At 29.0% G+C, this 25,097-nt stretch overlaps 1 protein-coding gene across 4 annotated transcripts in view; it reads right to left on the reverse strand.

The window, feature by feature from the left end:
- Window positions 1-25,097, reverse strand: part of LOC129963327 (uncharacterized) — a 196,844-nt gene that overhangs the window by 167,905 nt on the left and 3,842 nt on the right. For 3 of the 4 annotated variants that reach the window (XM_056077644.1, XM_056077653.1, XM_056077636.1), the window contains exon 1: window positions 3,898-4,006. The exons of the other annotated variant lie outside the window; for it this stretch is intronic. In XM_056077644.1, coding sequence (XP_055933619.1) covers window positions 3,898-3,991 — 94 coding nt within the window. In that variant the 5' untranslated portion in view covers window positions 3,992-4,006. Of the gene's footprint in view, window positions 1-3,897; window positions 4,007-25,097 lie in introns of those variants that run through there. 4 annotated transcript variants of the gene reach the window in all.

Consider the following 25,097-nt stretch of genomic DNA (forward strand, 5'->3'; position numbering starts at 1 on the left):
GTCAAAAAAATGCCATAGCCCATAGATAAAACCACTTTCAGATTCGTCGAAACTGACTCACGTCGCCTAATCCCAGCATTCATTTGAAAAGAATGTCGTTCGGTCTCTTAACTGCTTCCTGGCACGACACTGTCGAGTTTTTTCGAGACAAAGGGAAGATCTTAACCTTGGGTTAATAAACACCGTTCAAATTGCGACAAGTGAACCTTGACTCGATGTTCTTAGAAGTGCGTTCATTAGGCCAGTATTACACTGCAGAGCTTGTTAAGCATTTTAATGATAGGTATTTAATTGAGAATGTGGCGATAACTCTGGATTACTTCTTTAAAAAAATAATGGACCATTTAATATATAATTTATTGAAACTATAATTAATTACTTAATTTTTCAATAGAAAGATATTTTTAAAATGATTATTTTGTCGTAGAAATTCATCATTTGCCTCTTGAAACTTAAATCTGGAAAAAGAATTGTTAATTTTAAAGTTATAGTTGGCAATTAAATCTAGTATCATAAAATATAATAGAAGGAACTAGAAAAATAGAGAAATCAACAGTTGAAATTTAAGCTAGCTTGTTTCGCTATCCGTCGATCGTTTTTCTGTATTAAAAATCTCTTAAGCTAGTTGATATTGAACAGAAAATTTGCATTTTCTTTGATTCATTGTCTTCACTGAAATTTTTTTACCAAAGGATAGATTTAAAACTGCAATAATCTTAATCCTATGCTTCATTCGAATTATTATTAATGTTCATTAATCAACAAAATAATGTGATAAAATATGTAGATAGTAACCTTATACATATTAATGTTAACATTTGAGGAATTTCTTCTTAATAGTTTTCTTCCTTGGGGATTATTGCTTAAAAATTTCTATCACTAGTTGGTTTTATTATCAGTGGAGGAAACTTCAAAATATGCAAAATTCGATGTTTTCTATTCAGATAAATGGTAATACCATTAAAAATAAATCTCGCTTTTTTATTTTAAAGCATAAAACATTAGACAGTCCTGTATAGGCAACTATTTTACGTATTTTACAGAAACACGCTTCGAAAGACTTTAACAGATTATTATTCCATATTTTAAAAATGAAATTATTGTTCTTAAAATATTAATTTTTTTTAACCATTTAATGAAATAAAATCATTTTTTTTTCAATTAATTCCTGAAGTTTTCAAAATTAATATATTTAAATGATAAAGATTATATCTAATCCAATATTTCCCTCCCTAAAATTCCACACCTCATGAAAATGCACTAGAGAAATATATTTTCAATATAAGTTTTCATATTGTTGAAAATAAACAAATTTTTAAAAAATGTTATTACATTTTTTTTTTAAATATGGTCAAAAGAGGGCTAAAAAATAAAATATAAAATAAATATATCAATTGATATGAAAGAAACTCTAAATTATTTTTTATTTACTGAGTAGTTATTTTTATAAATACATTTGAAAATTCCTAAAAAAGTCCGGGGTCGGTGCAAGAATTCTTGATGCCCCTAGATAAAAAAAAAATCATCTAATATATTCTTAGTTAAATAAATAAAACTGAAACCTACTGATTCATTTTTGGGTCTAACTACTAATTAACTGTGTACCTTTAAGCAAAAAAAAAAAAAAAAAAAAAAAAAAAAATGCACCCAATCAGTATGTTCATATATCTTCATATACACAGCAAAATATAAAATAAAGAAAAAGTAATACACAGCAAAATATAAAGTAAAGCAAAAGTAATACACAGCGAAATAAAAGTAAAAGATACGAATTTTTTATAACTAATTGAACCAAGTCTCAATTACAATTAAAATTTTTTTCAAGAATTTTTCATTTTGATTCTGTAAACTTCTCTAAATCATAAGCATCATTAATAATGCATTTACACTTATTGCACAACGTAATGTATTTTAAGATTTATAATAAGAAATTAATTCACGATTTTGTTATTGTAAAAGACCAAATAATATATCGATATTTAAAGGAGAGACAGTTTTCTTATCATAAGTCGACAAGCTTTAATTTAATCGTTAGTTGACCATAGGTAGTAGCCAAAGTTATTTAACCATAAGACCGTCCCTTATAACTGGTATACTTTAAAATCCAAATTATTAAATAAAATTCTATGTTTATAAATACTATGAATTATGCGAAAGGATTTAGGGAATATTTAGTGACAATTAAATTTGTTATCAATTAAAAACTACGTCTTCATAAATTAAAAAGATTATTTTATCTTTAGCATTGTGATTCCTATTGAATGAAAACATTACAGGTATTTTTAAGCATTTCGTGTCTTTACCTTCGAGTTGCTTCGCTTAATGTTTATTTTTTGAGAAATTATGGGATTTGAATACATTTTAACCCAACTGATATTCACATTTTAATAAAAATAAGTGTATTTGGTATGAGGATCTTAAGCATTCAGTATTCATTTAAAAGAACTTTTTCATTGTATGTATTTTTTAAAAATAAACATGAAAATTTGCAGTCAGATATATCTATTAATTTGAAATTAAAAAAAATTTGTTGCCCCAATTTTGTTGATATAGAAAATAGAGGAAATATATTCCTTTTGGGATGAAAAGAAATATATTTGAATGATTCTTTTTTGAAAGCAGAATTACTCGAAACTGGGTTAAATTTTGCAAAAATTTATCAATTATGCTAGAAAACACTCGAAATAAACTATTAACTTTATGTCATAATAAAATTATTTCCATGGGAACAATCGTTTCCAATTGAGTTAATTTTTGAAAATTAAATGCAAACAAATTTTGTTAAAGTAAGAAAGTTAGTAGCATTACAAAATACAAATTGTAAAGGGAAAAAAGTTAATTTTTATAATTATATATATATATATTTCTTTTTTTACATTGAACTTCTTTCATAAAAAAAGAGAAGATTCGAATTCTAGTCCGCAAATCATAGAATGATAATGATCTAATGATTTACCTAGACCCGTCTGTCTTTATTTTATTTTTAAAATTTACTCTTAACTAAACGACAGTGATAAAGCACACAAAAAAAATGCATTTAATATCCATATAAAGTGTCTGAATATAAATCTAATAACTAAAACATTTTGTAAGATATATTTAAAAAGCTATTAAAATTAGAGAGGGAAGCAGGAATTTACAAAATTGAAACGGATGTCACTGAAAGACATATTTTTTTGAATTTTAAAGTGAATTATATGAAAAGGGCTTTTGTGTAATAATATGCTCAAAAATATTGAGAAAAAATTTAAAATAAAAAATTTAAAATTTAAATAAAATTTTAAAAAAACTAAAGTTAAAGTAAAATAAAAAAAAACTAAAGTTAAAATAAAATTTTAAAAAATAAACTTAAAATAAAATAAGAAAAACTAAACTTAAAATCAAATAAAGATGCTAAATGTTTTTGATTAAAAATCTAATAATAATATAGTAAAATCCCTTTTTTTAGTGATCACCCACCCATTAAGAAGTAACTACAGGCTAAAAGCGGTAGTTTCAGATCCTATGCTCTGATGTCTGTCCTGAAAGCATTTTAAGTGATATTTTTCATCATGTATACGTATCACACAGTTTATAGATAATATGCAAACTTACAAAAATTATCGAACTGAAATAACTGTTAGCAAGCCGAGTAGCAAAGGAAGATTTCTTGTTAAATAAGTTTCCTGGAATTCTTATACAAAAGCAATTATGCATTGAAGTTATTTGGACGAGCATAAGAATGAGAAATGTATAATTTGATGAAAAGCGTAGAAGAATAACATATGTTAAAAATCAATACACTAACCATCTAGTACCTAAAATGGTATTCTGCGATGAACTCCTGATTAATAAAATGTTTTAAAAATAGATAAATAATTCAGTTTCGATAAATTATTTCATTGAAAATTTGCTTACATTTCATCACATAAAAAATGGCAGGAAAATCAAATTTTCTCTCTCTCCCCTGTTCTGGTATTTCTATCTCTAACTTCATGAATACTGGAGGCATGAAGATAAAGGAAAGTTTGACAAGGAAGAGAAGAGCTGACAAGAGCAATCCAACGAGATATCCTAGGTAAAAAAGTTATTGAAATTATGATTTGAAAAATCACTTTTTGATTCTTAACATTTACAGAGTTGCAGATATCCAAAAATCCTACAGACAAAATTTGATGAAGCGATAATTCACCTGATTTAATTTTTTATCCTCAATAGTAAGAGAATTTTTAAGAAATGAAAATATATCTAAATCTAAAAAAAGTTCTTGTAAAAACTTGATTTCTATAACACTTCTTTGCTATTAAAGGATCTCATTTAAATGCTGCCCTTATCTTTTTTCTGAGTTTCACATATTCATTCTACAAAATAGAACACCCTTTTATTATAGAGACACTATGATGTCATAGACACGAATGGGAACGCCATAAGCAAAGCAGGTATAAGTCTATTAAGTTAGCATTACAAGGTCTCCATTCGATGCTTAAAAATATTTTGTAGAGGTAGCATTGGACATCAAGTTAAGGATGAGATTTAATTGAAGCTAAATACAACTAATATGACCTGCAAAACAGCTGGTTGCTAAAAAATAAAATTTTGATTAACACACTCTATAATAATATTTCATAATGCACATAAAAAATGTTTAGAATAGAATTCTATGAAATCAAACAAATTTTTTACTAAAATTTGATAATAAGTTCATTAACATTAATAACACGTTAACACGAAAGAGAATTTAGATCAGAAATCAGAGCAATAAACAACAAAATCGAAAACACAACACGAACAACAATAATTCACATCTAATATAGAGTACGTAAAGCCAAAGGCAATCACAAAATATCAAACCTTGATTTATAAAAAAGAAAATCATTCTCCAACTAGCAGTAAAAGATAATTGTTGTTTAACCAATATGCTCATCACAAATGCCCTTGGAAATCTGAAATGTTTTACAAGCAAGGTCGAGATTCACGATTTAAAAAAGCCTGGACCACAGTAAGAACTAAAATTGAATTAAAGATGTAAAACTCAGTGACAATTTAATTTCCTTGCCCTTCTCCAAACATACATAAACAGACGCAATAATTACCACAAATCGGCACCAAAAAGAAACTTAGCCGAATTTCTTTCAAATTGTGTAAAAGAAGAAACTGAAAGACATCTTAGAGGCCATCAACCTCAGTAGCTTATCCTTGATGACATCCCTTCGGTGTTATTTTGATAGAATCATTGCACGTCGGCCTGATTTACATTTGTTCTAACGACACACACGCTGCGGAATTCCAAGGGCCCCAGAGGCATGCAATCCATTTTTGGGCCAGATGGGTTGGCAAATCACGAGCAGATGCTTTTAATGGTGGTCATTTGGAAAGGAATGATATCGGGAGGGGTGTAAAAAGACTGGCAAATAAAGAAATTTTTTGGATTGATGGAATTACTTAATACAAAGCAATCAGAATTACCCCTCAACTCTTGTGCTTAGATGTTAAATACGTTATTCGAAGAAAATGTAAGGGAAATTTTCTTCTGACAGTTCTAAGTCTCAAACGATATTTTATTTGAAAAATTAATTATTTAATATGCTATTCTTTCTCAGAAAATAGCTCATTTAAAAAGATTTTTTAAAAATCAATCAATGATAGGTAGAAATTATTTCAAAAGTTATTTTGTTTTAAATATTATTTATCACATAATTGGCAAATTAAAATGGCTTATTTGAAAAGATTTGTTTGTATTGCCACGAACAGATAACAAAATTATTCCAAAAGATATTTTGTGTGAAATATTAATCTTATGTCATTTTCTTCAATTATGAAAATTCCTCATTTGAAGAGGTATCATAATCATCTGCTAATGAATTGATAGAATGGTAATTTTAAATCGTAATCAATTAAAATGCATTCAGATTTCAAACGACTTTTTTTTGTAAAGTATAAAATGGTTAGCACTTTTGACAAGAAGCGACTGTCAAATCATATATCTGTAGAGAAGATTTTTTTTTTTTTGAAGAAAGTTAAATAAAATGGGGTTTAAATTCTTTGTTACTGTAATGAATCATTAGAATAAGGAGAAAAATTGAATTTAGAAAAAAATGCATTAATGTGATAGCTCCAAGCACTCTAATTAGTATTTGCCTCTGTATAATTACGTCATTTTTTTAGGAAAATGAATTATTTGTGTTTTATGTTGAATCCTTAATTCTCCGACTGATGTACATTATTTGGAAAATTTTTATTTTTATTATCCATTTTGAATATTTAACATATATCAATTTTCTAAATCTAACAAATTATTTGCATCAAAAGAGTCTAAGGGAAACTGAATTTCAAGTTGAAACATCTACTTTTTGAACCAAAGAATTTAAAATTAAAGTGAAGTGCAAACTCCGTTTTCAAACATTTAAAATAATGAACAAATGACAGCTATTTGACTAAACTTTTTAAAAACTAATATTGGAAATAATTTTTTTAAATATTTATTAAAAAGCAAAAAGAAATTCTTCATTTACGGAAGCATATAATTAAAAATAGAATAGATATATAATTTATAATTATTATGCAAGAAACTTTTATATGAATTTTCATTGAAAATAAATTTTCATTATGGCATTGCAAAGCAGACAGGGAAAAAAATTTATTTGCCCGTATTTCGGTTAAGCTCTTGTCAGAATATTAAATTATTTATTTATATATTAATTTTTTAAAGCATAATTACTTTAGTATGATTAGTATATTTAGTATTCGCGTAAAATAATTTCTTTATTTAACTTTCTATGATGGATGATCCTTGGAAAATATACTTTGAATAAAATATCTATGAAATCAGATTAGTATATCTCTTATAAACAATATTTAATTCAAAACGCATAAATAAATACTGAAGGAATGAAATTCACGAGAATGCAGACGTAAATGAATTTGCATGATTTAAACTCAATGCTTTTTTTAAAATACGTTTTCCTTAATGTACAACCTATAAAAATAAGCCTTTAGAGAAAATATTGGTATTCAAAATAGAGGAAGTTCGATGCATATCAACAATTAAGAATTCAGTGCTTGAATACTTTGGCATATAATCTAAGATTATAAATTAGAAAAAAACTTAGACTAAGTTGAAGATAGCATATAATAACGGTATGCGATGGTATAATTGCATTCAAATACTATAACCGTGCTGAGATTTTTAATTGCTACGCATGATATCAGATGTTTTGAAAAGAAATAAGGGCTTATACGATTTTAAATCAAGAAATAATAAAATTAGAGATAACGTTTAGGATAAAAAGTTTATTCGGTTTTTAAAAAGATCACAAATATCGTTTGGAATGCCAAAAAAATTTATTCATTTGATAAAATTATAATTTATCAAATTTGATTTTTCAGGAATGAATATTGTGTTTATTAAATAATTTAATCCTCTCAAAAAGGAAAAAAAACTTCAAGTATGGGAAAGAAAATAGTTTAAAAACAAGGAAAATTTTAAAAGTGAACAACATTTTGATGGATTGATTTGTAAATTGAGAATTTTATTCTAAAACTTGAGAAGAATTTATTACATTCATTCCTTTCACAAGATATTTGATATAGTTGTTCTCAGAAAACATTATAAAAAAATTTGATAGCTCTATTGCAAGATAGCATATTAATAATATGGTGAAAAAGGTTTAAAAATGTATGTATCTGTATATTAAAAAGCAAAAATGATTTTTCTATCAATAAACAAAAAAAAATAATAAAAATAGACTAAAGTACAAGGCTTGAATGTATTACCATGAGAAAATCTAACTATAATGAATAGCATAAAAAACTTCATAACCATTCATTAAATTTAGAGATATTTTGAATGTGTGCAAAATTCCAACTTATTTAGCAGTACACGCGCTCACGGCATTTTTTTTAATTTGTATTCATTCTGCTCTTTTGTTGTAACAATATTTACTATAAAATGTTGTCAAATTTTTTCGTCCAACAATGTCATCAATTATTGTGTGTGTGTGTGTTTTGTACAGATAATATGTCATTTTTAAGCGCTATCATATGAAAAGTTTCCTAAATTTTGACAATTTTTAAAAAATATTTTTTGTCCAACAATATATTACATTGTTATCCTGAAATTCAATCATTTTTCATTCTTCTATCAAATATTTAATCGTGTGATTTTCCTCTAGTGTTAAAAACTGAAGAATAAAGATTATATTTAATATTTGTCTAGTTTACTAGACGAATTAAAAAGCGAAGTTACAGTACAGTGAAAGTTAGAAGGTAAATGAACTGGACATTGACATTTTTAATAGCACGTTGTTGTCATAAAACTCGTCTCCATCAGAAAGGCTCATATATACAGTAAACAGAATTTCAATAATATAAATAAATAAATCTTGGATAATTTCATGGACAAGAAGTTATAACTAAATGTTTTATCGAAATCAAACATAACTAATATTCTCAACGAACCAGCTGGTCGTCTGAGACGATTTCTAATATTATAAATGACAAGAGCAATCAAGAGAATCGTTATTATGATATTCAAGGGTAAAAAATTTTAACATAAACTTTAGAAAAACACATGCCTTAATTTAGCATAGTTATATTATTTTGAAACAACTGAAGATTATATTAAGATGAACGTATTCAGACCAAGCTCAGATAACTCTATCGTTACTCCTCTTGTCCAAACTTCACACCACACAGAAAAGAGCTTGAGTTTCGTTATCGGATTCATTGCGCATTACATCAAATTTATAGCGCGAAAATTAAACGTTATGAAGTATTGAACCTAAAGCATTTTCATTCACCAAAACCTCATCACTGGCTTCTATAGCGAAAAAATCTTTAAGCAATATTTATGATTATTGATTTAAAATGCAGCTATCTTAATAAACATGGAAATATGTACTTTCTAAAATAAGATATTTTTTATTATTTTTAGTCAAATTAAAAAGAAATATAAGAAGAGATAATCATCTATGTCTTATTTGTCTTGTCTCTCTGCAGGTGTGAAAGTTGAATTAAAAATAAATTTTATATTTTGTTTTGCTCATTGTATCCATACGGTTCTTTTTATATGTTTTCAAACGGTATGGACTGAAACACGTTGCGTTTAAATATAAATTTGTTTGCGGAATGCGAAAGTGCAAAAATTGTGAATAGCGTGCGTATCGTTCGTAGAAAAGACCTTTACAGGAAACAAAAATGATAAACAGTGCGTACTTATCTAAAAATGGAACTCTTTACTAAGGAAAGTGCATATTCAGATAACAAAGATACAAAACAATTCTTATGCAAAAATGTAAACAGGAACACTGGGTGGCTAATTTATGTGCTGACATTCAAAAAGCAGCTGGCTCGTGGATTTTTCAAAACATTTATATACCTCGCAGGTGTTTATTTCGACTTTTTTTTCAGTATCATAGCATGTATGACAAACTTATCAGATTTATTTTTAGTTGTTTAAAATAATTAAGATACTGGAGGGAAAGAAGAAAAATCTGCAGGAAGAAAATCCTCCCGATTCTTCAAGAATTCATAATTACTCAATGTCTTTTTTTTTTTCTGCTCTTGACTGACTGAGCGTGACAAAAATTATGGAAATGTGCAAAGGAACTTTCAGTTTGGACGAGTGATGATGGAACGGAACTGATGATGCTATTCAATTTAGTTTTTTAAAATTTAAATATAGGCATAAAAGCTATTACTGTTCGTTGAACTCTACAAAATTTCAAACCGCAAAGTTTTCTGAAAATATTCCTTCCATGCACCATTTAAAATTATGATTTCCATTTTATGGCCAGTACATCCATTATGCTGAGCTGTGTAATTTTTTTAAAACTAAATTCATGAGAGTTTCAAGTACTTTTTGTCTCACTTTTTTTTTTACGTTTTTGGTCTTAATCAGCAGTGTATCAAACAACATAAGAGAATTAGAAAAATAACGCATTATAAAATTTATTTTCTGAGTACAGCTCTTTTTCTTCTTCTTTAGCATGTTTGCTGAAATTTAATAAATACTTACCACTCAAAACAATTATTGCATTACTTTAAAATTCAAAATAATACTAAAAATAAGCTTTTAATTTAAGGCAATTTTATTTGCATACAACTTTTTCGAAATTTTATTATTTATTCAAGGATATTTGTAAGTATATGTCACTGCAAGACTTTTATTTTTTTACTTATTTACTTTCTGGATTATACCAACACGCGTTGCGATGAATTAAATGCATTTTTTTGCAGATGCGCATCATCATCGCAAAAAGCAAAATGAAGATCGACAATAAAGTCTAAAACATCATAATATTATTCTTTTTCAATCTAAATGTTCGAATCTCCTTTAATTAGTATTTTTCAACAAACAGTAAAATCTTTCAACTTTCTCACTAATTTTCCTTTGAAGTTCGAAATTTGAGATATGTAAGACTGAGACATTGAATTTTATTATAAATAATGAATTTAGTTATAATTTTTTTTGAAAAATTTTCTTTCAACTAGTGTGATTTTAATAATTAATTCTGTTTAATAGACGAGTAATAAGTGATGTTCTCCTTTTGCACTTCTTTTATGAAAAATTAAGATATTTCCTTTTACAGGTTTTATTTTCATTTTCGAATACTATTAAATTTCATGCACTTCATCCATTTAGAAGAGAATAATTTTAGTTCTGTAATCAATATTTTTACATCCTTTCAATCACATTTCTGATGGTACTTAACATTAATTTCATATTTACACTTTTATGAAAATCATAATTTATTTGCTCGAATTAAGTGATACGAAATCAAAGCTTTTCGCATTTTAAAATTCACATTTTTTAGAATAAAGACATTTAAGCCAAGTAAACAAAAAAAAACTTCAAATAATGGTTGAATAATTGAACTAATAGAATGTTGACTCTCATCTGGCTCAACTGCTAATTTATAAACCATTGGAGAATGTACTTCAGAAATATATGTACTTCAGAATTGAATTTTTTCGGAATGATATAAAGAATCATATTTTATTTTGAATCAATAAATGTATAGTTGAAAAAATTATAAAGTCAAAATTTTTATATAATCTCTCTATACTATATATTAGTAAAATTAATTATTTAGATAAATATGATTATTTGCGTTAAGAGAGAGAATTTATGTACTTAAACAATATAAAATATAATTACGCTTTTCAGAGCATTTTTTCGATTGAAAATATATACTTATCTCTTAGGGCATTGAATTAAGCTATCTGACTACGATTGGAATGAATACTGGTACTTTAAAACGTGATAAATATTTTTTTTATTTTTGAAAATTTTAATTTTTTTAGTTAATATTAGTGTGAAACTATATATAGGGAATATTATAGGAAACTATATAAACTATATTATAGGAAACTATATATAACTTAATATAGGAGAAGCAATATTTTTTTACCTGGGATCAAATAAACAAAATATTATTTCTAACTGGCAAATAAATGTCCAAACTTACGAAATCTTTCAATATCAAGATTAAGAGAACGCAGACTCCATTAGTCTATGTATTTTAAACGAGACACTAAATTTTCTCGTTTTGGAATATAAATCCAAGATCTCTATAAGAGTATTGTGATTTGAATGGCCCGCATGGAAAAATTTAAATAACTGACTTAATAATCATATGTGATTTGCTGTTTATTTATTTATTTACCTATAGGTATGTAAATAAATATTAACCGTATATTTAAAACGTTTATCTACATTTAGATATTTATTTGAATCGTATATATAATGCTATTAAATTATTACCACAAAGGCTAATAAACTCAGGTGGTACTTTTACAATAATAATTAAATTCATTTCATTTTTTTCCAAACTAAGTTCTTCTTTATTCTTCAACAGCAGAGTGAAAAAGCAATTAATAGTCACAAGCGACATGATGCAATATGAAAATTAAATTTACAAAAAATTTAAACTGCATATTTTATAGGGCATTATTTTGTTTTAACTGTCAAAACCGCTGTTCCACTTTAATATCAAGTCTACAACACTCAAGTAAACGGTATCGGCAGAATTGTGTCAACAGTATCGAAAAGCTTCTTATTTCTTCATAACGATCGCAGGATCATTTTGCTTGCTTCTTTTGTGAACAAATAAGAATTAGTTTCGCCTTCAAGAAACAAATGTTTGGTGCTTAAACCGCTTTCCTTTTCACGTTAGTTCACGATTATTTGACATTAATATCCACGAATTTGACATGAAATATTTCATCGGTTTTTAGAATTACGAAAACACAATAAAACATGTCTGCTCATCTCTAACAAGGCATTTTTATGTTCTTCACGGTGGATTAAACTTTCTAACTTGTGCGATTATACCACAATTCCCATAAGAGGACTTGTCAAAATGGTTGGAAACTTTTAAAGCATTTTAAGCTAAATTTCGTTTAATCATCCTTAATAGAGCTTCCATTTTCGACTTTAAATACACGCTTAATTCTGTAAGCATGTCACTGGGAAAACTGGTTTCCTATTCAACTTCTTATACTTTAAAAATGTGTCTTTTTTCATTTGCTTTTTAAAAATAGAATATATAGGATATATTCCATATATTAAATTAATATCATAATTATCTTGGACAATTATAACATTTTTATTACGTTTCCATTTGAATAAAAATAAGTGTTTTTTTTCTACTAAACAAGGTATGATCTGTCTTGTCAAATGCTTTTTTTCTCATTTATAAACTTTTCCTTCTATCGTACTAGCTTTGAAAGAGTTAGAAGGAAATTCTCCGTCTTTTTTTTTATTGCTTGAAATTATTTACTAAATCTGTCTATAAAATCACTGCCGAAAACAATTTTGTTATTATTTAACAAAGAATTATTTAAAATTAAATTCGTAAAACTAATTATCCTCAATTATAATTTTCATGAATAAGCTCCTTTTTTTTAATTGTTTGCAATCGGAAAATTATTTTGGTGCATAACTATTCAACTAATACAAGGACTTGTTTTATATTTATATAATTGTTTTAAGTTGAACTTCCTCGAAAAATTAGTCTACATCTTCTTATCGCTCTGCAGGTGTTTTTAACAGCCAAAATTAAAACACCAAAATGACCATCAAATGACCATCTTGAATAATACTGAGAGGAGGCATCCATGAAAAAAAGGTTAATATTTGAATATATTTTTTTTTTCTGTATTACAATTATTTTCTGTATAACAAAGTTGATATTATCGTACTTACTATAAATAATTTATATGCAAAAAAATCTGTGTGCAAAAGGTTACAATTTATGTGTATACTAATCTATATGAAAAAGGTTAAAAATGCTTTGTTATGCTGTATTTTTTCCTATAAAATTGGTGGGTGGGAATGTATAATTATTTCGAAATGGTTTTAGAATAAAATGAATTCTCAATGTATCATGTTTTTTGTAACTTATATATATCCTCTAAATATCAAACCTCTATTGAATTTCCAATCATAAGCCATCATCAGTTTTAAAATAATTAAATTTTCCTAAAAATACCGAGATTTGTAATCACTGTGAAATAACATCAGACTTATAAATGAAGTATAAATCTGTATACAAAATATAAGTCTGTATAAAATTTATATATACAGTCCTGTATACATAAAGGCTGTATATAATTATTCATGTATTAAGAGTTCTCTAACCCTAATATTTCACTGGAAAAGTGAAAAATTTGGAATCAAGCTTAATGACAAAGTAAAGATGACATTTATTGAAATATACTTAATGGCAATGTTTTTAAAATTATAGAACTGGTTAATCAATAATACTTGTCAATTTGTAGAACACTAGCAACCATTCTTTGAAATCTAATACTCAACAATTAAGCTCTGTCAATTTTTTTAAATATTTTTTTTTTTGAAGACGTGTGGTCAAATGGCTTCTCTTCAGTTCTCTTGAGCTACCAGCAGACAAGAAAAAAATGACTGTTTGAAATCTAAAAATTGATAATTAAACTATCAGCAAATCGATTTTCTTAAAGTTTTCTTAAAGTCATGAAGACAAAGAATGAAATATTAGCCTTCAGGTCCAACTAAATTATTTGCAATTAATTGCAATAATATTTCTGGTCTATGCATTTAGTAATTCGTAGAGGGAAAAAAAAGCCCAAAATAATGGAGTTTTGACGACAGTGGTGATCAGACATAACAAAAGTGACTATTAATAATAACACATTCTTCCAACCTTTGCAATAAGTAATTCCTCCTGAGATCTACATATTTCAAGAGTTGATAACTAAAGAAACTCCAACTTTCACAGAAGCTGCTCTGTCAAGACAATGGTATACTTGCACGAAAAGAATAATAATGCTTTCTAATAAATAACGTAACCAGTTGTCCAGCAACGAAGCAACTCATCGAGAATTCGGAGCTCATTCATCAGAAGGTGTATCGTAACATACGGAAGCTAATAAAACTTTTTATCACCTGTAATGGAGTTTTTCTCAAATGTACTAGAAATATTATTTAAGTGCCTCAAGATTTTAAGAAGATTGATCAAAAATCTATTTGAAACATTTTGCAGTGCTAGGCCAATGCAGATTTTACGATATGAGGTAAGAGGAGGGGCCCACAAGATAATTTTATCAAAATCAACAACTTATTATGCAAAATGCAAAGACATGAGCATATTTAACAAGCCATCCGTAAGAAGATGAACCTCATTGATCCGCACATGTCCAAAGGCTAACCCTCTTTGTGAGCAAGGAATTACAATTAAAATGCCAAGCATGCAAGGCAAAACATCCAGTGGTGGATTTCCAACTAGGAAGACTAAGCAGCTGACTAGGGCCATTAGGATGAGAGGAAGCCACAAATATATCATTAAAAAATGTTTTTTTTTTTAACTGGCATATGAATATATTTGTAAAAAAATAAAAATTCTACGAGTGGTAAAATAAAAGGATAACATTAACACTTTATCAAGTACAATTCCTATCTATTTCATAACGTTCATTTTATTATTAGAATATTTATAGAACCTTGCATCTGTTTCTATAATACTGTGTGTGTAGACTTGGAAGCTACGTACGTCAAATAAATTGAAACAAATGAATATTCACGAAGTTAGTAAAATTTAAAATGTTAACCTAAATAAATTATTAATATGTTATAAAATATGCTAAAATGTGAAACTAAATTGACTCTCTTATTAAAACAGGGGCTTCTAAATGTTCACGCCTAGGGTCATGACATTTCTGAATTCGCTACTGAAGCAATCGATACATTAAATAAAAATAAATAGCATTTTAAAGGGGCAGCATAACTTAACACTCATATGAATAGTAATAGATAATTGATATAACCTCTAAATTAATCTTATTTCCAATGTGGTTAACGCATGTACTGCTCATAAAATTTCAAATCCTGTTCCCATCCTCAATCAATGCAACACCATCAATTATCACAATGGCAATTAGCTCTTTCTCCTCCAGGAGCAATTCATTGTAATTCCCCTTCCTCGAATTTCTTAATAATATTTCGCAATCTGTCTGGGGTCACTGCACCTTTAAGAACTTCTTTCAAATCTCAAAATCGATTAATCGCTTTTATGATAAAATTTCAATTGAATTGCAAAGAAGTGTACAACTAACTTTGCATCACTTTCCACGAAAGAGACTTAAAAATGAAAACAACTTGAATCTGATATTGGCATGAAAAATGATATTTGCAATAAAGAATAAAGCATTATAAATATAATAGATATAAATATTTGAAATTCCACATAAAAATTCATTGAGACATTTTAACTGCTATCTATTAATTGTAAGTGAGTAGTCAATTCGCATTATTACCAAAATTTTCATATATACTAAAGTTTGATCATAATGGCGATATTTCAACCATTTTTGGCTTAATCTCTTTCCTATTTGTATTAAACCATATTCCAAATTATACAGATTTCTTGTGAATAGTTATAGCTATAGAAAGCTTTGAATTGGCAAACTTTTATTGTGTTCTAACTATTGATATGAAAACCATTTAAAAATCTGAATGGTGGATTTTTTAAGCAGAAATTAAAATTTTGAAATGACATGAGTAGTAATCTAGTCATTAAAACACCATCAAAATTATTTTTTCTTCCATTTTCAAAATAAACTCATGGTATGTTGACGGAACTCTTAACAAACCCAATTTTATTTCTCTAAAAGATGTCAATACTTTAAATTCTACTTCTGCAAACTTTGTTTGTATATCCTACTGTACTAATTGGATCGTTGAGATTGCGCTTGTAACCATTCAGTCCATTTGTTCGAGTTGTACTTCAGAACCACTTCCTACTGAATTATTTGAAGTTGTTTAACCACAGAGAAGTGGAACACAAATGGGTATCTGCTCTTTCTGTAGACCTCCATCTGAGATGGGTGCCCTGATTCGGCGATCAAATAAGAGATATGATTTGGCTTTCATTACAGTTGAACGTTGTTTTGGAAATGCCGTTACTTGGACTTATTATTCCATTGAGCAATGCACATTATTACTATTATCTATCGCTATCAGTTGACCTTCATTTTCAACTTAGACACTACAAAATATATATGTATATATTACACTGAGTTCCTGCTTATTCGTCGAATTTATTCCTTTTATATTCAATTTAATCCAAAATTTAATCATTGGATTACCATTTTAGATACCAGAGGATCTCAACCAGCCGAACGTGAAAGCAATATTGGTAATGAAAACAACAATAACATAAAGGGAAAGCTAAGGAATTAAGAGTTATAGAACTTTATTTTTCTAGATTCATGAAAAGTAAAAACTATGCAAGTTTTAATCCAACTTAGTAGTAGTAAGATTCCCAAGTATGATATTTTTTCAATCCCCATTTGAATCTGATTTTACAAAATTCAGAATTCCTTGAAATAGGCCTTTTTTATCCCGTACTGAAACTCTCATCAATTTGAATAATTTGGAAGCTACAATGATTAATTGTTAGCTTTCAATTAAAGTTAAAAATAAATTATTTCAATAAACTTTTTCATGTATTAAGAAGTGAAATTATTCCTGTCATAAAAATAAAAAAAGATATAAAATTAAAAAAAATCAGTATGTGTTATTTTATTAATTGATTGTATAATAGATGCACTCAGTCTTAGTTGCGGTATTCATTCATTAACTAATGCCATTTGCTTTCAAATTATAGGTTTATTGAGCTTAAATACTTCTGGCAGGAAAACACGGCAAACATTTAGACGGTTTGTAGAAAAAGTGTATTTTTCATTCTGATAAAAGAATGAATGAAGGTTATTTTTTTAATGGAATAATCCCACCCTTTTTTCCCATGATAAAATTGATAATTTTCCTTTGAAAATGATGGTAACTAGTTCAACGCTTGAAGAATTCATTAACACTAATTAATGAGTTGGTACAAACGCGACTGAGGTGCATCTACCACTATTATATCATTACCAAAAGGATGGTTGGGGGAGAGGTAGGTATATGATACTATAATAGCATCTCCAGTGTTTCTGCAAAATTAAACGTCAATATAACTGAACTAAAACTAAACTCAAGTTATATATCTAGTTGATAAATCACCTTAAAATTATGAATCAAAAAGTTTGAATATATTTTTAGTAATAAAAGTCATTTTATCATTTAGAACAACATTTCTGCAGCCGGCGCCCTGGCATAGGGGTAGCGCATCTTCCACTTGATCTGGGCGTCCCGGTTTGAATCCCGGTTCGGGCAGGGTTGTTCTTCATCTGTGTTCTATCTGTGAGGTGTGTGAATGTGCCCCCCTGTATAAATGGATTGTGAAAGCGAATGTGTCTGTGTCATCTTCATATGAGCTAGAAGTCCCCTTCTGCCCTCGGGTGCTCAAATGTCTTTACCCTCAGTAGCTACCGCACCCCCTTTCCGTGGTAACGCGGACACAACATCATCAATATTTCTGCAGCTTCCAAAATTGGTTATCCGAATTCAATTAAGCTTCTTTCTGTTCATGAATTGTTAAAATTTTAACCCTCTCACTTACTAACCCACCCATGAAAGTTCTATACTGGAAAAAATATATATATTCTATATTACTTCTATAGAGGTTAAAGGTAAAAAGCGAGGGCACTCGTGATAATTCGCTCTACATCTTGGGCCGCTCGTTTGAAATAGAAATGGGCCCGCGGTAAAGAACGTGCATGACCGAATTAATATTGAAAGGGTTAATGGCAATTTTGAAAAGAATGGTAATTTTATTTAAATACCAAGTACGAAATCTACATATCAAAACAAAACCAAGCTTTTATATCTATATAATTAGCTTTTTAATTAATAATATACTTGTAAAAAACGAAGAAGAAAAGAAAAATTAGGGAAATCATGTTCCTTTTTCCCCCCTCACATTTTTTAACTGATGATTTAATCATCTTCATCTCGCTTCCCATTGTAGATCTAACACTCGTTACCTCGTTCTCTTACCATTGTTTCCACAACAAGCCCAAACAAGCGAATATCAGCATCACATTACATTTTTAACTAATGTAGTCATTTTTTGGTACTAAAAGTTCCTGTTCTTATCAGTTAACGCAAAACACTCGGCGCTTTTGATGCAACGGACGATGCTATCGCGGGTGGAACTCGTTCACAGAAGAATGGCACTTTTCAATTGATTGGCCGGCCGGCCTCTTGCTTCTGAGACATTGAAAATTTGACGTATTCACACGACGGGCCACAAACGTTGTTTCGAGGTACGATTCGTGAGAGCGGAGAATTTGGGTCGCGAGACGACCTGCAGTTTCGTGCACACCGGGAGGGAATCTTCTTTACAACTGGGTGGAATCCTTTCTGGATGAAGATAAAGGGGTGGTCAGAAATGCAGATGAGTTAACTTCACTTTGATGAAGAGATCCCCGCAGATGTGAAACTAAGTGCGATGTGAGACACCAAGTAACTTCCGTGTTGAAATTTATGTTCTTTCAGAAGGCTGACGGTTTTGTTTCCATTTCAAAAATAATAGAAGTTTTTTTTTTTATTTTTAACCTCGAATAAAATAGGGCTAAGAATAAAATAACTGAAAAACATTTTATTTGTAGTGAGAACGATAAAGCCGCAATCCGTCGTTTTTCGAGAGACTTCTTGTGTACAGCCAACCCCACCACCACTGTACGACAGGTACAGTGGTGGTGGGGTATCGACAGGTATCGACAGTATCGACAGGTTTTTTGAAGGACTGAGAAAGGAAAAGTACATGGGGAAATGATTGATGAAGTTCTATGAGAAAATTACGACTAGTGTGTTTAAAATATTATAATATGTATACACACATAAGTTAAAAATGTAGTAAGAAATTAACTACTTATTAACTTATAAAAAATATGCAAGAAATGAAATTCTCTATATTTAATGATGAAGATCGATTCATTAAAATAATGAGCAATATAATATAATTTGTATTATTTCCCTTTCCTACATTTCTTTTCTTTTGAAACTGATTTAATACTTTTAAAATCATCTGAAATTATAGTGATGCTACTTTTAAATTTATTTTCTTACATTAAAGTTCGATTTCGAAAGTAATTAAGGGTTTTGATGCAAACATTTCGCAATTCTGATTTGTGGTCAGATTCCTAAGATTTGATTAAAAAGGTATTTCGCTTCTCCAAACTAACACTCCAAGCCAATGACTTTAAGGAACCATTTCTATGTACAAAATGAATTTTTGAAAGCATTGAATCCAAAGCTAACATTCAGGCACAACTGACCAGGAATGCTGGTCATAATTGATGTTATCCATAGAGGAAAATCTTTGTGTAGTCATGTAACTGAAGTGACAACAGATCAAATTCATTCAACTCTTTTATTAAATGACACTAATTAGAACTTAAATGCACAATTTTTTAATCTCAACTCTTCCAGCTTTCCTTTAACCGCTCCAAATATTACCTTAACAACCGCTAATTAGTTCCTACATTATTCGCTATTTTTAAATAAAATAGAAAATAATTAATCATACTTAAAATCTTTGACCATGATTACCCTCTTCTCCACGCAGTTTAATATTTTTTTCCCAAGAAACTTTTTGATCAGTATGTTCTTGATAGTAATTGTTTTTGTATCTTTTTCACTCCAAATGTCTAATGTCTTGTGCTGGATTGTAGGATAAAGATTTAACAGGACCTTGTTCTATACTGTTGGAACAACTGATTAATATATTGACAAATCGATCGAGAAAGATGAAATACATTCTTGCATTGTAATTTTTAAATATCTGACAAAAAAAGTAAAAGCAAGTAAAGATGATCAGAGGAAGAAACTTTTTGTATTGGAAAGTGTGTCCAAAAAATTGCAAGTTGAAACAGGTAATTAATCAGACTTAAAATCTTTGACCATGATTACCCTCTTCACCACGCAGTTTAATATTTATTTCCCAAGAAACTTTTTGATCAGTATGTTCTTGATAGTAATTGCTTTTGTATCTTTTTCACTCCAAATGTCTAATGTCTTGTGCTGGATTGTAGGATAAAGATTTAACAGGACCTTGTTCTAGACTGTCGGAACGACTGATTTATATATTGACAAATCGATCAAGAAAGATGGAATACATTTTTGCATTGTGATTTTTAAATATCTGACAAAAAATTTAAAAGCAAGTAAAGATGATCAGAGGAAGAAGCTTTTTATATTGGAAAGTATATCCAAAAAATTGCAAATTGAAGCACTAGAGAACGCATATAAAATCGGTACTTGAAAGTGATTCTCTTGCAGTACAATCTTTAATGGGGTTTCCAATACATTGAAGTACCATATCTTCCAATCCTGTTACTATTTATGGCCCTTATAGAAGTGGACGAGTTGGATCGGTTCCTTGTCCAGTTGGAATACCATATTCGACTTTCATAGATTTGTTTTTCCAGGTATATTGAGTTAGTCATTTACGATGTTAGAGAAATAGAACTGAACGCAATTCCATTTCCAGCAATTCCTTTTCCCATCCATTTAGGTCAATCATTCACCAACATTTAGCAAACTTTCCCTCCCAGCAGTGAGTCCCTTTCCAAATGGGAGGTCGAATTATATATTTAATTTCCCAGTACACGCCATGCCGATTTCAATATATATTTCTTCCATTGAGTATCGATTTTGGAGTGCCAACACTCGACTAGCGGGTCATTATGAAAGCCTAGTCTTTGAAAGGCTGTATCTCTTTAAAATAGATGAAACTCTTGTTGTTAGAATGTCAGTTACCACTGCAAATTTGAACGAAATGCTAGCAAGAATTATAAGTTCACAATAATGTAGTTTCTTCAGTTGTGTATCTTTCAGTGTTATTTGTAAGCACTTATCGTAAAAAAATTAAAAGGCTTCATCAATATTAAAACGTTTCTTTTGACATTTTAATATTTAATATTAATATACAATTTTTATTATTTAACTTTGTTCATTTTTTTTTACTTAGCATTATTTGTATGAGCCATTTCAATCCACATCTAGCGCACAAAATAATCAATTTAAATTCTTGTAAGTGACTTATCATCAATTGTATGAGCCATTTCAATCCACATCTAGCGCACAAAATAATCAATTTAAATTCTTGTAAGTGAATATGTTACAGCAAAAATTTTAATAAAATTCTAATTAAGAACAATAAACTTTATCGCGACCGTTCACAGTACAGTTTTCCTGAAAGTAATAAATATTTAAATTTATTCATTTGCTAACGGCACAACGAGCTGAACTTAACTTTAAAACAACCTTTTATATCATTTGACCTTTTGGTGTTAAAAAAAGTGAACTTCGAAGGTTAAGAGCACGATGATCTGCGGTCTGTAGTGTACTAGCCTGAAGTAGAGTTTCCGTCTTTGGTGCTTATTTGAAATTCTCACACCGTACAGGATGAGGACAGCTGCCGCATCTTTTTGCTTTGTTTCATTATTAATAATGCAGATGCTACATTTGATAGAATTATTTTCACATGTTTTTTTTAACCACACTCAGATATTTCGCGGTTATCTCGAAGAATGAGTGAATGCTTGCTATGAATGTTGCTTCTGCGACAACAGCATACATTGTATAAGAACATTTAAAAACATGCAGACATGGGCAAAGATATTTATACAACGTCCATAATTTAAACCAGCTTGAATGGTCTCCCCAAAACAATCTCGCATATTCTTTAATAAACTTGCAATGCCTGAGAACGCTTTGCATGGCATTGGCGAGCAAAAGTTTCGAAACATTAACTTTTGGCATAAATTTAACATTTTTACTGAGTTTATAGTGTCTTTCGTGGGAAGTAAGTTGGCGATTAATATTTGGCATGCGTTAATAATATTCAAAAATCGAATTTGTGCATATTAGACAGGCTTTTCACAACCGATTGATACAAAAAAAATTGATACAAAATTGCACTTGAAGTCACAAAATCTCATACTAAATTTGATATATTTAAGTCATCACGTTTTTGAATTATCAGGTCTGTATGTTTCTGAAAGTACAGACTGACAGACAGTCAAATGTAGTTGGATTTATCTCAAAATTTGGCAAATATCTACACTATAGATGTCAAATCTGTGTACCAAATTTTATCTATGTAACTCTTTTCGCTTTTAATTATCGTGTTAACTTCATTCGAAATGCCTTTGAACAGATTTTTCTCAAAATTTGATAGAAATATGCAAATTCGATATAAAAACCGCATACCAAATTTCAACCGTTCAGCTCAAAGCGCTTTTGAGTTATATTTGTCACAGACACGGACGGACGTTTTCTAAAAATGTATTTTTCGAAATTAGGGAGGTCTAAAACTCGGAGATTCGTCAAAATCTCGAGTTCGAATTTTTTGACGATTACTATTTTTTCTCTATATTACATATATCAAAAAGTAATAATATTACTTTGTTTTTGTTTTTCCGTATTTATTGTACAAAAGGTTTTTTTAAGACGTTATAAATAAAGTTTCAAGTATTCAGGATTAATACCAAAAAAAAATTGTAATAATTGTGGGTATAGAAGAAATTATAGGAGAAATTTTATTTACATTTTTCTATTCATATAAATTTTAATTGATTTCACGAATGTGGAAATTTTTAATGACGAATGTTGTATTTGTGTAATTTCCACTGAAGAAAATGTTTTTATAAATATGAAGTCGCACAAAAAATTAATTTTTGGAATAAAATTTTAATGAATATTGAAAAATAAACCTAAAAGCTTTGATTTAGAGTAAAATAATTTGTAATAGGGGCATATGATCCTTTCAGAGATGAAGTACTACTTCTAGGGAAAATGGCCCTCCATACCGGGAGCAACAATATATTCATTCAAATTATTTATTTGATCAAAGCTAATATTAGTACTTATCAAAGTACAATGGAAAAAATATACTCTTGACTACCACTTAACCACTAATCTACAAATTAAATTAGGATTTTATTTTCCGTTAGAAGAAGCCTGGAATTCTGAAAATAACAAAGCGTCTCCGACTCCTTTATTTTCTCATTACTAAATACCTGAGTCTTACAAAAAACATGAGCTTAAAGAAATTTGAGGTTATATTAACAGAAGAATCAAACAACAACATTTTTTCACGCACTTTCTTAAAGCTGATAAAATTTTAGGGGCGGATATTATCTGTAAACTATGTTATGCGCAATACAAAATTCCTGATAGAAGGATAAGCAAACAAGCAGCTGCCTACAAATAATGTTACAGACAGAAATTCTTTCTTTAAATTGCACAACTTAAATATTGTTTCGCACAGAGTCCAATTCCTGACACAATCAAGCCAGACGAAGGCAAATCAGACGAATAAAGTATAAAGCCTTATCATGTTACAATATTTTGATTAAAAAATTAATTAAGATCAAAACTATTTTATTTTAAGTGAAGCTATAGCATAATTAATAGCATTAATTTAGACATGTTTACCCACTTTCATGAACTGCATCTCATCACAAAAAAAGAAATCATTATTTTAAATTCAACTTGAAAATAAATGTAGAATTGGCTAACAAAGGCTCAAAATTGGGAAAAAAGTTAATAAAATCAGTCCACTTGTTAAGGCTGTAAATTTTGCATTAAGTTAAGTGTGTGTGTGTGTGTGTGTGTGTGTGTGTGTGTGTGTGTGTGTGTGTGTGTGTGTGTGTGTGTGTGTGTGTGTGTGTGTGTGTGTGTGTGTGTGTGTGTGTGTTTGCGATATTCTTTCTCATGAAATAGAAATAGCTTTCTCATGAAATAGAAAGACTTTAAATCCACATAATTGTTATAACTGAGAAACTTTGTAGAAATTTTTCTCCATAGGCAACGTATAATGATATAATGAACTTTTTTAGAAAAATGAAAAATGAGTGAGTTCCGCAAACATAATGATATATAAGGTAATCATAAGATTGGAAATTAAATAAAAATAGGCAAAATCAAATTAATAATTAGAACTGGGGGATTGACTTTTTAAATTTTCTCAATTATTTTAAATATGCTGATTTTTTTGTTGTTGTTATTTCAGATAAAACAAACACCATTTACGTATTTAAAAATTAGAATGCAAAGCAAACACATCAACACATTAGAATGCAAAGCAAAATGTTTGCTTTCTGTATCTCAATAAACTTTTCCACAGCTGTCTGCATCGGCATCGACACGACTTCAGTCACGTAATTAGTTAGTTAGAAATGAAACAAATAACAGAAAATAAGAGAGCCTCCTTCCAGAAGAGATATTCCTCACTCTTTAATAAACGAGGATTGTTCACCTACTTTATCCCGCGTTAAGTTTTCTTTTTTTTCCTTTCTCTGCGACGAACGAGCCGCGGGTTACGAGAGTAGGTTAATCGGAAGGATTTTTCTTCCTTTTTTCAGTTCTGGTTTCTTTTCGGAGAGGTGTTTTCGGACAAAACCGGAAAACGAAACGCTGCTGACCGCGAACGGAGGATGCGCGATCATTGGGGTCAATGGGGGAAAAATTAGCATGAATCCGAAAGAATTCTAAACGGTTACAATGTAAAAACTGCAGGTGCCAGGTGTCATTGAATCGAAAATGCAGGGTGGTCTCCGAGTCCTACTTTAAAATATTAACGGCGGGGGAAAAAAATGACGTTCAACGTGCGGGTGTTTTTCATAAAATTAGCACACAATGGGCAATCGCGCAAATTAAAATGGATCAAGGTAATCGGATATATAGGAAA

Source organism: Argiope bruennichi, chromosome 1, assembly GCF_947563725.1.
Source record: "Argiope bruennichi chromosome 1, qqArgBrue1.1, whole genome shotgun sequence".
NCBI classification, from domain to species: domain Eukaryota; kingdom Metazoa; phylum Arthropoda; class Arachnida; order Araneae; family Araneidae; genus Argiope; species Argiope bruennichi.